The sequence below is a fragment of the Hypanus sabinus genome, chromosome 16, assembly GCF_030144855.1.
Source record: "Hypanus sabinus isolate sHypSab1 chromosome 16, sHypSab1.hap1, whole genome shotgun sequence".
Lineage (NCBI taxonomy): Eukaryota > Metazoa > Chordata > Chondrichthyes > Myliobatiformes > Dasyatidae > Hypanus > Hypanus sabinus.
Genome location: NC_082721.1, coordinates 6,690,079 through 6,704,761, shown reverse-complemented (window position 1 = coordinate 6,704,761; position 14,683 = coordinate 6,690,079). Strand labels below are relative to the sequence as shown.

Genomic DNA, 14,683 nt, shown 5'->3' with positions numbered 1-14,683 from the left:
GTTCTTCTTGGGTACTGCTATAATTGAAGCTGCTTGAAGCAGGTTACTGGAACATTGAGTGTGTATTTTCAGGCTCCTGTACTACCTCACTGAGGGTAGTAATGAGAAGAGGGCATGTCTTGCATGGTGGGGGCTCTTAACAATGGGATACTACCTTTTTGAGACATCACCTTTTGAAGGTGTCCCTGATGCTGGGGAGGCTAGTGCCCCTGATAAAGTTAACTTCCTGCTGTTTTTATTCCAATCCTGAGTAGTGGCCCCGCCATACCAGATGGTGATGTAACCAGTTAGAATGCTCTCCACAGTAATTTCAAGAGTCTTTGGTGACATACCAAATCTCCTGAAACTCCTGATGAAGTATAGCCACTGGCTTACCCTCTTTGTAATTGTATCAATATGTTGGCCCAGATCTTTAGAGATGTTGGCACTAAGGAACTTGAAACTGCTCACTCTTTCCACTGCTGACCCTTGGTGAGGACTGGTGTGTGTTCCCTCGACTTCCCCTTCCTGAAAAGGAGAGGTTTTCTGCTTCTGTTTTCCAACTGCATGTCGGGTCCTTTGATATCAGCACTCATGGGACTGGATGCTTAGATGCTGTTCGTGATGTATGAATGCAGAAATGAAAATACTGCTCCAGGAGTAATTTAACCTATTTTGTGACTTGAATATTCTTTTTGATAATAGTGAAAAATGCAGAGAGGGTTACATTTCCACCATTTGGAAGAGAATCAGCCATGCCAGCATTAAATCAGGTAAGTGGATGGTTAGTTCTTTGTACTTAGTTTATTTTTGTCACATGCATTGAGGTACAGTGAAAGACATTGTTTTGCATGTGAACTACACAGGTCATTTCTTCACATCAGTGCATCAAAGTAGTACAAAGTTCAGAGTACACTTGTTATCAAAGTATGTATGCAGTATGCAACCCTGAGATGCCTGCCTTCTCCCCATAATCATTGACACCCAGATTAATCTAGAACCTATCAACCTCTGCTTCAAATGTACCCAGTGACTTGGCCTCCACAGCCATCTGTGGCAATGAATTCTGCAGATTCACCACCCTTTGACTAAAGAAGTTCCTCCTCATCTCTGCTCTCAAGGGACATCCTATCTGAGGCCGCACCCTCTGGTTTTGGACTTCATCCATGATAGAAAACATTTTCTCCACGTCCGCTCTATCTTGGCCTTTCAGTATTTGAATTGGATGGGCTATAGCAGCAGAAGACTATGGACGTAGACTCACTGTCCACTTTATTAGGTTCTTCCTGTACCTAATAAAGTGACCATTGTGTGTGTATCTAAGCCAAGTCCCTTCTCCCTCTTCTAAGCTCCAACAGAGTTAGAACTTGCCTGTCGACCCTTTCCTTAGGCAGCTTGTCCATTCCAGATATTTGGTTAGTAAACCTCCAAGCTAGATGACCTTGACCATTACTGTACATCTTACCCATAAGGTGCTCTCACTGATGCCTTGTGAATCTGAAGCATAATAGAACATGGTACAGCACAGGAGCAGTCCCTTCAGCCCACAATGTTGTGTCAGACAGAATAAATTAGTAATCAAATGGGCAACTAAACTAATCCATTATCCAGGGGTTCCCAACCTGGGGTCCATGGCATAAAAAAGGTTGGGAACCCCTGCATTCTGCCCTGCCTACACAATGTCTGTATCCTTCCGTTTTCCTCACAGTCATGTGCCTATCTAAACATCTCTTAAATGTACCTAATGTATCTGTCTCTACCACCACCAGGTAGCGCTTTCCATGCATCCACCACTCTCTGTTAAAATAACTTGTCCCTCACATCTCCTTTGAAATTACTGCCTCTCATCTTAAATGCATGCCTTTGGCATTAGATATTTCACCCTTGGAAAAAAGATGCTGTCTGTCTACTCTATCTGTGCCCCTCATAATCTTTTAAACTCCTATCAGATCTCCCCACGTCCTCTACTGCTCCAGAGAAAGCAGTCCTTATTTTGTATTTGATTCGTATAGAAAATAAACTATAGCAGCCCATTAACTTAATCATATAGCAGTTAGTTTCTATAGACAGTACTGTACCATGGGAAAGGTGAATAGGGCTAAACCTTTATAATCTGTGAATTTATTTTCTCATTTTTCCCTCTTATGCATGCTGTGTGACTCCAACTGCAGCTTAAGAAATTTGATTTAACTTGTTATTTCAGATGTGGTTGTCAGAAATTTTCAGGCAGGTGGCCATGATCATAATGATGATCATTCCTCACTGAAGCTCTCATCTAAAATCTCAGATCTAGGTGTTGTATGCGAAAGGCCCAAAGTATTGTTAAGGATCCCTATCACCCATCCCACAATCTGTTTGACCCACTGCTGTCAGGAAGGAGGTACAGGAGCATCAGGGCTAGGACTGCAGACAGCTTCTTCCCTCAGGCTGTGAGATTAATGAGTACCTGGCCACTCCTGAGGTCTCGTCACTAGGACAGCAAGTTGTTTACTATTTACTGTATTGTTTACTGTTTACCTGTGCTGTGCACTATATGCATTTTGAATTGTATTTTATTAACTTATTTATGGTAATACTTAATTTGTTTTATGTGCTGTGTTGGTCCAGGGGAATGTGGTTTCATTTGGCTGAATATATGTACAGTCAAATGCCAATAAAATTGAATTTTGGTGCACTACTTTAGAATGATGAGAAATAAAAAATAGGTTACGTGTTAAAATAGATGCAAATTTTTTAAAATCCTTTTTTTCTACGTGTATTTTCTAATCCTGGGTGATTAGAATTAATAGCGTATGTAAAATGCAGAAGTAGCTCAGCAGGATGGGCAGCATCTATAGAGAGGAATAAATAGTTGAAGTCTCAGCCCAAAATAACTACTGCTTATTCCTCTCCATAGATGCTGCCTGACCTACTGAGTTCCTCCAGCACTTGGTGTTGCTCAAGATTTCCAGCATCTGCAAAATCTCTTGTGTTTATGATTGGGTTAATTGTGGGTTTGTTTATTTTACGATACAGGGAACCTTTATGAATTCTGAAATGGGAATGACCAATTCAGGAACAATGTCACCGACTGGAGTCAAACCTAGCTCCCAGTATTACCCCTTTGCCAGTAACCCTCGCAGAAGGCCAGTGCAAGAGCCAACTAGTCTAGGTAATATCACCAGTGTTGTCTTCTGTTATATTACTGTGTGTTCTTGGTGTTCCTATAGCTGCGCAATTCTGTTTAGAAATTGAAGATTAGCCACCCTCCACAAATGGTTGGAGGATTTCAGCACGTCACGCAGCATCTCTGGAAATGAATGAGCAGTGTAAATGTTTATAGAGTAAGCATTTCCATAGATGCTGCCTGACATGCTGAATTCCACCAGCATTTTGGGAGTGTTGCTCTGGATTTTCAGCATCTGCAGAATCTCTTGTGTCCATCCTTTCTAGTTTCTTTTAGTTAAATAGTTATGAGGAAAAAGCCATGTTTTTTCACCTTGTGGCATAAATTTCTCCTCCCAACCCCCTTCATCTATTACCCCAGACACTGCATTGTAAACACCTTAAACCACTTTTTATAATGCTGTTTACATTGTAAATGCTTGTGTTTTATTCTATACTTGTACTTTAACCTCTAACTTTATTTTCTATATAATTCTTTATTATAATTTTTAAATTTTATTGTGTTTTTTGTTGAATGTTGCACCCTGACCAACACACCACAGCAAGTTCCTAATACATGTAAATCTATATGGCAAGTAAAGTTGATCCTTGTAACTGAAATGTGGTTGGTTTATCGTATCAATTTGATCAGATTGCCAAATCTTCTTGTAATCACTACTGGGCATCTCTTCTGTCTGGAATGCGTATCCTTTAGCTTTATATAGATTAAAATCTTGGTTATTTAAAAGGTAATTTTTTTTTACCTTTCCTGAGATATCGGATAAATGCATTATGGCGTTCGGTAACCCTGTATCTTCTCTCTTTTGCATCCTCTTTTGTTCAATGGATTATTCTTCTAAATTATATTTTTACTTGATTTAAAAACTTCAATTCCTGTTCATGACTGTTATAATAATTTTGGATCTTCATTCACATTTTTAGAATCCCAGCCCAAGAAAGTAAGAAAGGTGCCTCCTGGCCTGCCTTCTTCGGTAAGCCTTTTGTTAATTATTTTAACAATTCTAAATTTCTTAAAACAATAGTAAATTCTAAAAATAAAAAATGGTGAAAGTATCTCATTTGCTTGCAAGCAAAGTGGCTGAAACCCTTTGACTACTTCCATTTTGAGCTGTATGCTCTTAGTAAAGCTAGTGATCTTTAAAATATTCTTGTATAGCTTGTTAGCAGGCTGCATGAATGTTTAGTTTCCACTAAATAAATGAAATAGTTTGTTTCACTACACATTGCTCACTGTTGTTGTACCAAAACTTAACATTCTTGAGAAAACACGTGGAAAAAATACTGGACTCCTTTACCATGTTGTAAGATTTCTTAAGAAGTATGAGCTAGCTTCCCCATGAATCGTCACCTCACCGTGGTGGAAAGGCTTGTGAGTTCCTGAAATCCCGAGAGTGATGCTGTTTGGAGTTTAGCCATCTGGTGCTTAGCTCCTATTAGGGTCACCCAAGTTGGTAAGGACAAGGGGATGTTCCAGACTAAGAGAGATCCAGCAGACACCTCAAAGGTGTGGCTGGTGAAAGATGATGACATATCACACTGGTAGTGAAAGCAGTGGAAGGCTACAGCAGTGAAGGGTTCTCAGTCGTCGTACATTCCATGCCGCTGGACCCTGACCCTGATCTGTCAAAGACCGTGTGGTGGCTGGCCATGCACGAGGCTCCACAGCCACCTGAAAGACCCACCGATAGGCAATCCCATAGGAGAACAATGTACTCAACCACTGTGATGACTACCTACTTCTGGGGGGTAGGGGGATGCCACAGTAGAGTAGCAGTTAGCACAGGGCATTTTGGAGTTTCAAGTTCAATTCTGGCACCTTCTGTAAGGAGTTTTTATGTTTTCCCATGGACCATGTGGGTTTCCTCTGGGTGCTCTGGTTGTCCCCCACAATCCAAAGTCATACCAGTTGATCATTGTAAATTGTCCTGTGATTAGGCCAGTGTTAAATAGGTGAATTTCTGGCTGGTGCAGCTCATTACACCAAAAGGGCCTGTTTTGGGCTGTATGTCTAAATCAATACAATACTACTATTGAGCTGGAGAGAGGCTCTGGAAAGTGCTTGGTTTGCTGGTATTTGGTTGAAATAAAGAGAATGAGAAAATCTTAACATTGAAAAAGGTAGCTGTCTTTAAGAATTGAGCATATTTTTATTCAAAAACTTTGTCTCTGCTATCTTAAAACATAATTATACAAGAACACTCCTGGGAGTTTAGATGCTTTTGAAAGCCCACTTAGTAGCTTGATTCTGGAGACAGAGACTGAATGATAAATTGTGAATTGAACTTGTTCCAGGAGACAAGCAAAGAGTTTGTGTGTGTGTGTATATGTTCTGTTGTTTAGGCACATTGAATTGGGAATTTAATACCCTGACCTCTTGATAATTGTGGTTTCCAGGCCATATTAAATTTTAGTTTGTGTGAGAATTCTAAATAAGACTGTTTAAACTTACTAATTGTTCTCAAAAAGCTACGCTTTACTTCAAAAATAACTCATAAATACGAGAAAGTGTGCAGATGCTGGAAATCCAAAGCAACTCTCACAAAATGCTGGAGGAACTCAGCAGGTCAGGCAGCATCTATGGAAATGAATGAACAGTTGACATTTCTGGCTGAGACCCTTCTTCAGGGCTGGAAAGAAAGGGGGAAAATGGTGGAATAAAAAAGTGGGCAGAGAGGAAAGAGGACTAGCTAGAAGGTGATCGATATGTAGAAAAGGTTAAGAGCTAGAGAAGAAGGAATCTAAAAGGAGAAAAGAATGGACCATAGGAGAAAAGGGAGGAGGAGAGGACCCGGGGGTGGGGGGGTGATAGGCTGGTGAGAAAGGGTAAAAGGCCAAAGTGGGGAATGGAAGAAGAGGAGAGTGGAAGGGATAGATATTTTTTACCGGAAGCAGAAATGGATATTCATGCCTTCAGGTTGGAAGCTACCCAGATGAAATATAGTGTTGCTTCTTCACCCTGAGGGTGTCCACAATTTGCAGTATTCCTCAAAAGAGTTTTTTTTTCCACAATGGAGGGGAAGAGACATTCTAGGTCATCATATTGGCAGATGAGATTCTCACAGCTTTATTTTAGTAAACATTTTAAAGAACCTTATTGATGGTATTGCAATGGTTTTTACAATTGGATCAAATATTGGTTTACTTTTAGATGAATATTAAGTGACAGACAAAAGGTGAATTTTACATGATTGTTTGGAATGCACACCCTGAAAAAGAAGAGGTAGAAACAAATTCAGTACTTTCTTTTAAGAAGGAATTAGATAAACGTTTGTAAGTGGAGCATTTTGCTGTGTGTGGGGGGGAAATGAGAATAAGATTGCTCCTTCAAACAGACAATTTCACCACAGCAACCATTACAACTTTGCTGTAATGTTCTTTAATTTTCAGGGGGAAAATATTGCAGCAGAATCTTGACTGTCAAAGTTTTGCAAAATTCTGAAGACTATTATTTAAAATGAAAAGCCCTAATGAAGGAACAAAAACTGTTTTATGGTGCTCACCTTTGGTTATCAACCAGGTGATAATCTAATATAAAAAATTAGAAGGAAACAAAACTGAAGAGAAAAGTGAGGAAAATTCAATGGTGTTTAATGTCATTATTTTAATGAGGTGGAAAGACCAAATTCCCTGTTTTTGAATTCATCCATGGCCATATTCTTTCTCTCATCATCCATCCCTCTAATCTGGGACAAACATAATAGGCCAACTAATCTGTCATGAGTTTATAATTCTGGAATAGCTGTGCTTTCTGGTCTCTTGACTCTCTAATCCCACCACTGCTTGTAAGGAGTTTGTATGTACTCCTGTAATCACATGGGTTTCCTCCCATAGTTCAAAGTCAGTAGGTTAATCGATCATGGTAAATGTACTATGATTAGGCTAGGATTAAAATTGGGGGCGGTTTCTAGGTGGCATTACTCAAAGGGTTGGAAGGGTCAATTCCACGCTGTATACCAATAAATAATCACTCTACTATTTAAACCCTCGACTTTGTTCTCAGCACCTCCCCACTGCTTTTCAAAATTCAAAGTACATTTGTTATCAATGTATACTGTATATAACCTTGAGATTCATCTTCTTAGAGGCAGCCACAAAAAAACACATTGAAACCCATTTTTAAAAAAGACAGTCAAACACCCAATGTGTGGGGAAAAAAACAAATCGTGCAAACAGTAAAAAGTAAACAAATAACACATGGAATGAAGTTCACGAAAGTGAGTCCACAGCCAGCAAGCCAGTCCAGGAGCCCAACTTGCAGGTCACACTCTTCATTTCACTGCTCCTTTCAAAAACAAAGTTCTATCCAAAAGCTATTTCTTTTACATGTATTTTGTTCATGTGCCTTGCTATTTACCTGTGAAGCTCATGCAGTTTGTTTTATAGCACTAAAGAGATAAAAAATTATCTTTATTTGTCATAAGTACACCGAAACACACTGCGAAATATATAATTTTCAAGAAAGAGAATCAGCGAGGTTGTGTTGGGCAGCCCACAACTATTACCATGCTTTAAGCACTAACGTAGCATGCCCTCAATTCACTAACCCTAATTGGTACATCTTTGGAATGTGGGAGGAAACTGGAGCAGCTGGAGGAAACCCACATGATCATGGGAAGAACATACAAACTCCTTATAGGCAGAGGCAGAAATTGAACCCAGTCTGCTAGCGCTGTAACAACACTATGCTACTGTGCCACCTCCCCTGCTATTTACTGCACATGATGTCCTGATTCATTGAACATGCATTTTTGAGGATGTGGCTAAACTGATGAAGGTAGAGCAGTAGATGTAGTCTATATGGATTTCAGCAAGGCATTTGACAAGGTACCCCATGTAAGGCTTATTGAAAAAGTAAGGAGGCATGGGATCCAAGGGGACATTGTTTTGTGGATCCAAAACTGGCTTGCCCACAGAAGGCAAAGAGAAGTTGTACTTGGGGTCACATTCTGCATGGAAGTTGGTCACCAATGATGTGCTTCAGGGATCTGTTCTGGGACCCCTGCTCTTCATGATTTTTATAAATGATCTGGATGAAGAAACATAGGGATGAGTTAGTAAATTTGCTGATGATACAAAGGTTGGGGGTGTTGTGGATAGTGTGGAAGGCTTTCAGAGGTTACAGCAGGACATCGATAGGGTTGATAGAAACTGGGCTGAGAAGTGGCAGATGGAGTTCAAGCCAAATAAGTGTGAAGTGGTTCATTTTGGTAGGTCAAATATGATGGCAAAATATAGTATTAATGGTAAGGTTCAGAGGGATCCTGGAGTCTGCGTCCATAGAACACTCAAAGCTGCTGTGCAGTTTGCCTCTGTGGTTAAGAAAGCAAATGGTGTATTGACCTTCAGCAATCGTGAGATTGGGTTTTAAGACCCATGAGGTAATGTTACAGCTATATAGGACCCTGGTCAGACCCCACTTGGAGTACTATGCTCAGTTCTGGTTGCCTCGCTATAGGAAGGATGTGGAAACCATAGAAAGGGTGCAGAGGAGATTCACAAGGATGTTGCCTGGATTGGGGAGCGTGCCTTATGAGAATAGATTGAGTGAACTCAACCTTTTCTCCTTGGAGCGAAGGAGGATGAGAGGTGACCTGATAGAGGTGTATAAGATGATGAGAGGCATTGATCGTGTGGATAGTCAGAGGCCTTTTCCCAAGGCTGGAATAGTTAGCACGAGAGGGCACAGTTTTAAAGTGCTTGGAAGTAGGTACTGAGAAGATGTCAGGGGGTAAGATTCTTTTTTACGCAGAGTGGTCAGTGTGTGGAATGGGCTACCAGCAACAGTGGTGGAGGTGGATACGATAGGGTCTTTTAAGAGACTCCTGGACGGGTACATGGAGCTCAGAAAAATAGAAGGCTAAGGGTAACCCTAGGTAATTTCTAAGGTAAGGACATGTTCGACAGAGCTTTGGGGCCGAAGGGCCTGTATTGTGCTGTAGGTTTTCTGTGTTTCTATGCTTTTAATCAATGTCGTCCTTTCCATTGTAAAGGCTAAAATACCATCCCTAGTATTTCATCATACAGATTTGTAGCTGCATTTGAATTTGAAAATTGGCATTCCTACCTTGATTATTAGGCCATAAGACATAGGAGTAGAATTAGGCATCAGCCCATTGAGTCTCCTTCCCTAATAGAAGTGGAAAAATTACTAGTTTCTGTAAGGGAGGGGGCCACAAGTAATTTAAAATGGATCTTAATTTTAGTACCAAGGTTCATAAAATGGAAAAACAAAATCTACGTCTTTGAAACTAACCCTATTTTCCACCTGTCTTTTTCCTTCTGATTTCAAGTGCTTGTTTTACCTTCTAAATTTCTAATAACCACACTGTTGTTTTAAAAAAAAGTTAATATGCACTTCCCAGTCTCTCTTATCAAAGCACTAAAGCAAAAGGTCTCATCCTGAAACATCAACTGGTTATTTCTCTGCATAGATGCTTCCTAACCTGAGTTCCTCCAGCATTTAGTGTGTGTTTCTCTGGATTTCTAGCATCTTCAAAGTCTCTTGTGTAAATGAAAAACCTGCATAAAAATGGTGCTGTATCATAGCCTGTAATGAGAAAATAGAGGAAACTAAAGCATTTAGTCACTTTCAGTGGGAAGAATTTATGCTAAATCCTAGATAATGGAGCATGTTGTATATTCAGTGGCATTTTTCTTTAATTTGCCTTGTGCTGTTTGACATTCATTACTTTCTTTCCCAAGGTGACTGACCTCTTAAAAATGAAGCAGTCAATACCATTTTGGAGAGTATTTGCAAGTTCATGGTTTATCCTGTTAAGCTCTGTTTTTCCTTGGCATTGGTTATATCTACAGGAATTAAACCTTGCAGAGTTTAATTGAAAGGTCACTTTGTGGTATTGCTTTGTACCACTGCATTAGAACCTTTTTTAACAACAGCTGTAGCTTGAGTTAGAAAGAGGGAAAACATGTCCTTCTGTATGAGCTCCGGAAAAGAAATGACAGGCTTGTTTTTTGCATTTCCTATTTCAAAGTTCAAATTAATTTATTATCAAAGTACATATATGTCACCATATAAAACCCTGAGATTCATTTTCTTGTGGGGATACTCAATCTATAAAATAATAACCGTAACAAAATGAAAGACCACCGAACTAGGGCGTTCAACCAGAGTGCAGAAGACAGAATTAATAATAAATAAATGAGCAATAAATATCGAGAAGATGAAACAAAGAGTCCTTGAAAGTGAGTCCATAGATTGTGGGAACATTTAAATGATGGGTGAAGATGAGTGAAGTTATCCCCTTTGGTTCAAGAGCCTGATGTCAAGGGGTAGTAACTGTTTCTAAACCTGGTCGTATGAGTCCTGAGACTCTTACACCTTATTTTTCACTCAGTTCTGCAGCTGGGTAATCTTTCTAAGCACTTTCATGGATATTTTAATCCTATAGCATTATTGACTCCCAACACAATATGTTTTGACATGCACTGACTGCAATATTTAGGCCATTAGTTTATTTACTAAATAACTCCCAATGATTAAACTTGTATTCAAACAATCTCCGGGAAGAATTCAGCAGGTTGAGAAGCATTTGTGGGAGGAAAGAATTTGACAACACTTCAGGTTGAAACCCTGCATCAGGCTGCAGGTCTGCAAGATGACTTTGCATGACTAAGAATTTTGAAAGGGCATTTATAAAGTGCTATTTGTGCATAATATTCTTTTAAGATTTTTCTTAAAATAAATTATTATCATGATTTTAAATACCAGCAGTTGTTAAATGCAAGCTAATAATTCTTCCCACTGAAAGTAACTAAATGCTTTAGTTTCCTCTATTTTCTCATTACAGGCTATGATACAGCACCATTTTTATGCAGGTTTTGCATTTACACGAGAGACTTTGAAGATGCTAGAAATCCAGAGAAACACACACTAAATGCTGGAGGAACTCAGCAGGTTAGGAAGCAAGCATCTATGGAGAGAAATAACCAGTTGCTGTTTCAGGACGAGACCCTTTAATAACTGGTTTATTTAACCTGGAAAATGGGCATTTGGGTCTAGGCTAGGGGTTCCCAACCTTTTTTAATGTCATGGACCCCTACCGGTAACCAAGGGGTCTGTGAGCCCTAGGTTGGGAACCCCTGGTTGACCCTTACCAGGAATGTTAGCTTAGGTAGACAGCATGCTAATGTAGCAATTAGTACAATGCTTTATATTACCAGCTATAGGATTGGGGTTTGATTCTATAAGTAGTGTGTACGTTCTTCCCATGACTGAGTGGGTTTCCCCGTGCACTCCAGTTTCCTTCCACACTCCAAAGACATGCCTCTAGGGTTAGTTGGTGTTGGAGCCGGAAGTGTGACAACATTTGCGGGCTGATCAGCACCATACTCCCTGATGTGATTTGAGCAAATGACACATTTCACTATATGTTTTGATGTACATGTGAGAAATTAAACTCATCTTTAATCTTTTAAATAGAGCTATTGTCTCAATCGAATGTATCATCTAATACTCTGCCTCCATAGATGCTGCTTGATCTGAATTTCTCAAGCCATTTCTACTCTTCGCTTATAGATGACATCTGCAGTCTCGTGTGTCTCCACATAAGCTTCTGAGACTAATCACACTTCCTACCACCTTGATCGTTGTATGTTATACCACTTCAAAATTCAAAGTAAATTTATTATTAAAGTATGCAGATGAAATTCATTTTCTTGCGTGCATTCACAGTAGAACAAAGAAATACAATAGGATCAGGAAAAACTACAGACAAACTAAGACTAACATCCAATGTGGAAAAAGGAGACTATGCAAATGCAAAAAAAATTATAATAATTTTGAAGACATAAATTGCAGAGTTCTTTAAAATGAGTTCACAGGTTGTGGAATAGTTCAGAGTTGAGGTGAGTAAAGTTATCCACATGGGTTCAGGAGCCTAATGATTGAAGGATAATAACTGTTCCTGAACTTGGTGGTGTGGGACCTGAGGCTCCTTTACTTCCTTCCCAATAGCAGCAGCGAGAAGAGAGTGTGTTCTAGATGGTGGGGGGTCCTTGATGATGGATGCTGCTTTCTTGTAGTAGCACTTCTTGTAGAGGTGCTCAGTGGTGAGGAAGGCTTTTCCTGTCCCAATCAGCTTCTCGCCCCTCCCCCAGCTCCTGAGTGTCAAAAGGCTAGGATACAATAAATTTCAGTGAATTCTAAGGAGTTTCATTGTACACTTCAGGAACCTGAAGATGCACGCTCAATATTTTAGGAATGGTTTCTTCCCCTCTGCCATCAGATTTCTGAATAGGCAATGAACCCATGAATACTTCCTCTTTTTTTTTGCTGTCTTTTTGTGCTGCTTACTTAATTTTTATGCATATATTATCTTTCTTTAGTTTATAATTTACCTTTATATTGCAATGTATTCCTGCAAAACAAAATATTTCACAACATGGGCAATGATATTAAATCTGATTCTGATTAAAAGTTTGTGAGACTACCTTCAACTGAGTCTTTAAAAGCACATCAGTAAATTGTATGTTTCTTCTATGAATACAAAATGCTTGGCACAAGAATTTTCACTTAACTGTTCCAGTATTAAAGTGTGTTTTGTTTATATGCCATGAGGCATATCAGTAACCCAGGGGCCCTCTCTCTATAGGCCTTCAACCCATCCCTCTAAACCTCCTTTAGCATCCACCAGCATATTTACTTCATAACTAGTTGAAGTGACAATTAAGGTGGACTGGCGTGCCCTTACAGTTCAGGTATTGTTTTGTGCTGTTCCCTAGTGACACAGTTGAGTAGGATAGAAGTGAGATTATCTTTTATTATTGGCCCCTGGTGAGTATATTAATGTGATAGTCCATGCTGAGGCACAACGGTGCATCATGTATATTGCACATTTATCAGCTCTGGCCTTAGCTTTTATAAGATGCATCATATTTCTGATCTGTTGGTGTGGGATATCATCTTGGAGTATGGTTGAATATGCTCGGAAATTGGTGGAAAAGTGCTGAAACTTTGGGATGAAGTAGTTTCTCTTGCTTTATTAGTCTCACAGAGATTACTTCGCCAAATGTATTTTCCAGTGTATCTGAGTTCCCCTTGTAAATATTGACTCGTTTTCAACGTCCTCTGAAATTCAGTGCTTCCCATGTAGAAAGAAATGTTATTGATACGTGCTGGAGTCAGCATTGCAGTAACCTGCAGAGGAGGCTCTTCAGTCCATCTAGTTAATGTTGGAGAGGTATCCAGAAAATACAGGATTGTGTAAGTATCACCAATGGATGACTAAAGCAGGGAATTAAAATGAAATTAGAGCTGCTATAATTGGACCAGAATAGATAAAAATCACTTTGTTCTTTCTTTTTAAAAAATGTACATTCTTGTTTTCAGATTTTTGTTTTACTTTTCAAGTTGCAGTTTTGGAAATGAGGGGATAATTAGTTGGAATATTCCTTCTTCAATGCTTTACCATTTCCACCTATCAACTGCCAGCTTTCTCAGTTCATGCCACCTTCCCCCCTCACCTGGTCTCACCGACCACCTGTATTTGTACTCCTTCCCCCTCCACCTGCTTATTCTGGCTTTTCTCCCCTTCCTCTATAATCCTGAAGAAGGGTCTCAGCCCAAAAAGTCGACTCCTTATTCTTTTACATAGATGCTACCTGACCTGCTGAATTCCTCCAGCATTTTGCATGTGTTGCTCTGGATTTCCAACATCTGCAGAATCTCTTGTTCTTATGTACTACTCGTGTAATTATAGTGTGACAAATGTTAGTGGGCAGTTTCAACTAGAAATGTGCACAAAGGAAATAATATCCATGCTGATTTTGAAAAATGCTGATTTTGACAGAAGTACCTGGAATGTAAAACTGTAGACATGAAGTTAATGTAAGGCAAGACTCTCGATACGGCCGGGAAACTGTTACATTGACAGTTGCAGAAATAATGCAGAATTTGAAAGTTCCTTGCAAAGAAATAGTTGACCTTTTGGAGCCTAAAACTACATTTCTTACCTCAGGTGGAATTTCACAGATTCTAGTTTAGTGCAAGAACAGAAAAGATTACTTAACAATGGATAGGTTAGTTAAACTCGGCAAGCTACAGTTTATCGTGTAGTATTTGTTGCACATCTTTCCAGTTCATTTAAGCTTTTCCTGTTTCCTTGTTCAAATCCATTCTGTAGTTTGATGTAACATGAGGATACTCAAATAACTGGCCTTAGGTAAACAGGGAAATAAATTTTGTAATGTGCATTTTAAATTTGTGATTGTTTTCAGTAAGTGTGTTTTAGATAACTTGTTCTCATTCTAGAAAGTTGTTAGCAGTTACGTGGTAGTAAGTGTAACTCTTTCAAAGTGTAATTCTGTTGTGACAGTATTTGTATGACTGGAAATGTGGCAACATAAACACCAGATTCTGCAGATTCTAGAAATCCAGAGCAATGCACACTCAAAGACGCGCACCCAATATACCTAGGTTTGCCTTGTTTATTTGTAAATTGTATCGTCCATGATTTGGGAATACTCATTTATACTGTAACCATTGCTTATGTATTCTTTCATGTTCAGTTGAAATGTGTAT

General features: G+C 39.3%; 1 protein-coding gene across 13 annotated transcripts in view; it reads left to right on the top strand.

Moving 5' to 3' along the window:
* The window catches only part of LOC132405974 (transcription factor 12-like), a 174,376-nt gene that overhangs the window by 95,038 nt on the left and 64,655 nt on the right, over positions 1 to 14,683 (top strand). For all 13 annotated transcript variants that reach the window (XR_009516020.1, XM_059991057.1, XM_059991052.1 and 10 more), the window contains exons 6-8: positions 685 to 752; positions 2,995 to 3,130; positions 4,066 to 4,115. Coding sequence is in view for 12 of the 13 variants with exons in the window: in XM_059991057.1 (XP_059847040.1) it covers positions 685 to 752; positions 2,995 to 3,130; positions 4,066 to 4,115 (254 nt within the window). In the remaining variant the exon portion in view is untranslated. The remainder of the gene's footprint in view (positions 1 to 684; positions 753 to 2,994; positions 3,131 to 4,065; positions 4,116 to 14,683) is intronic.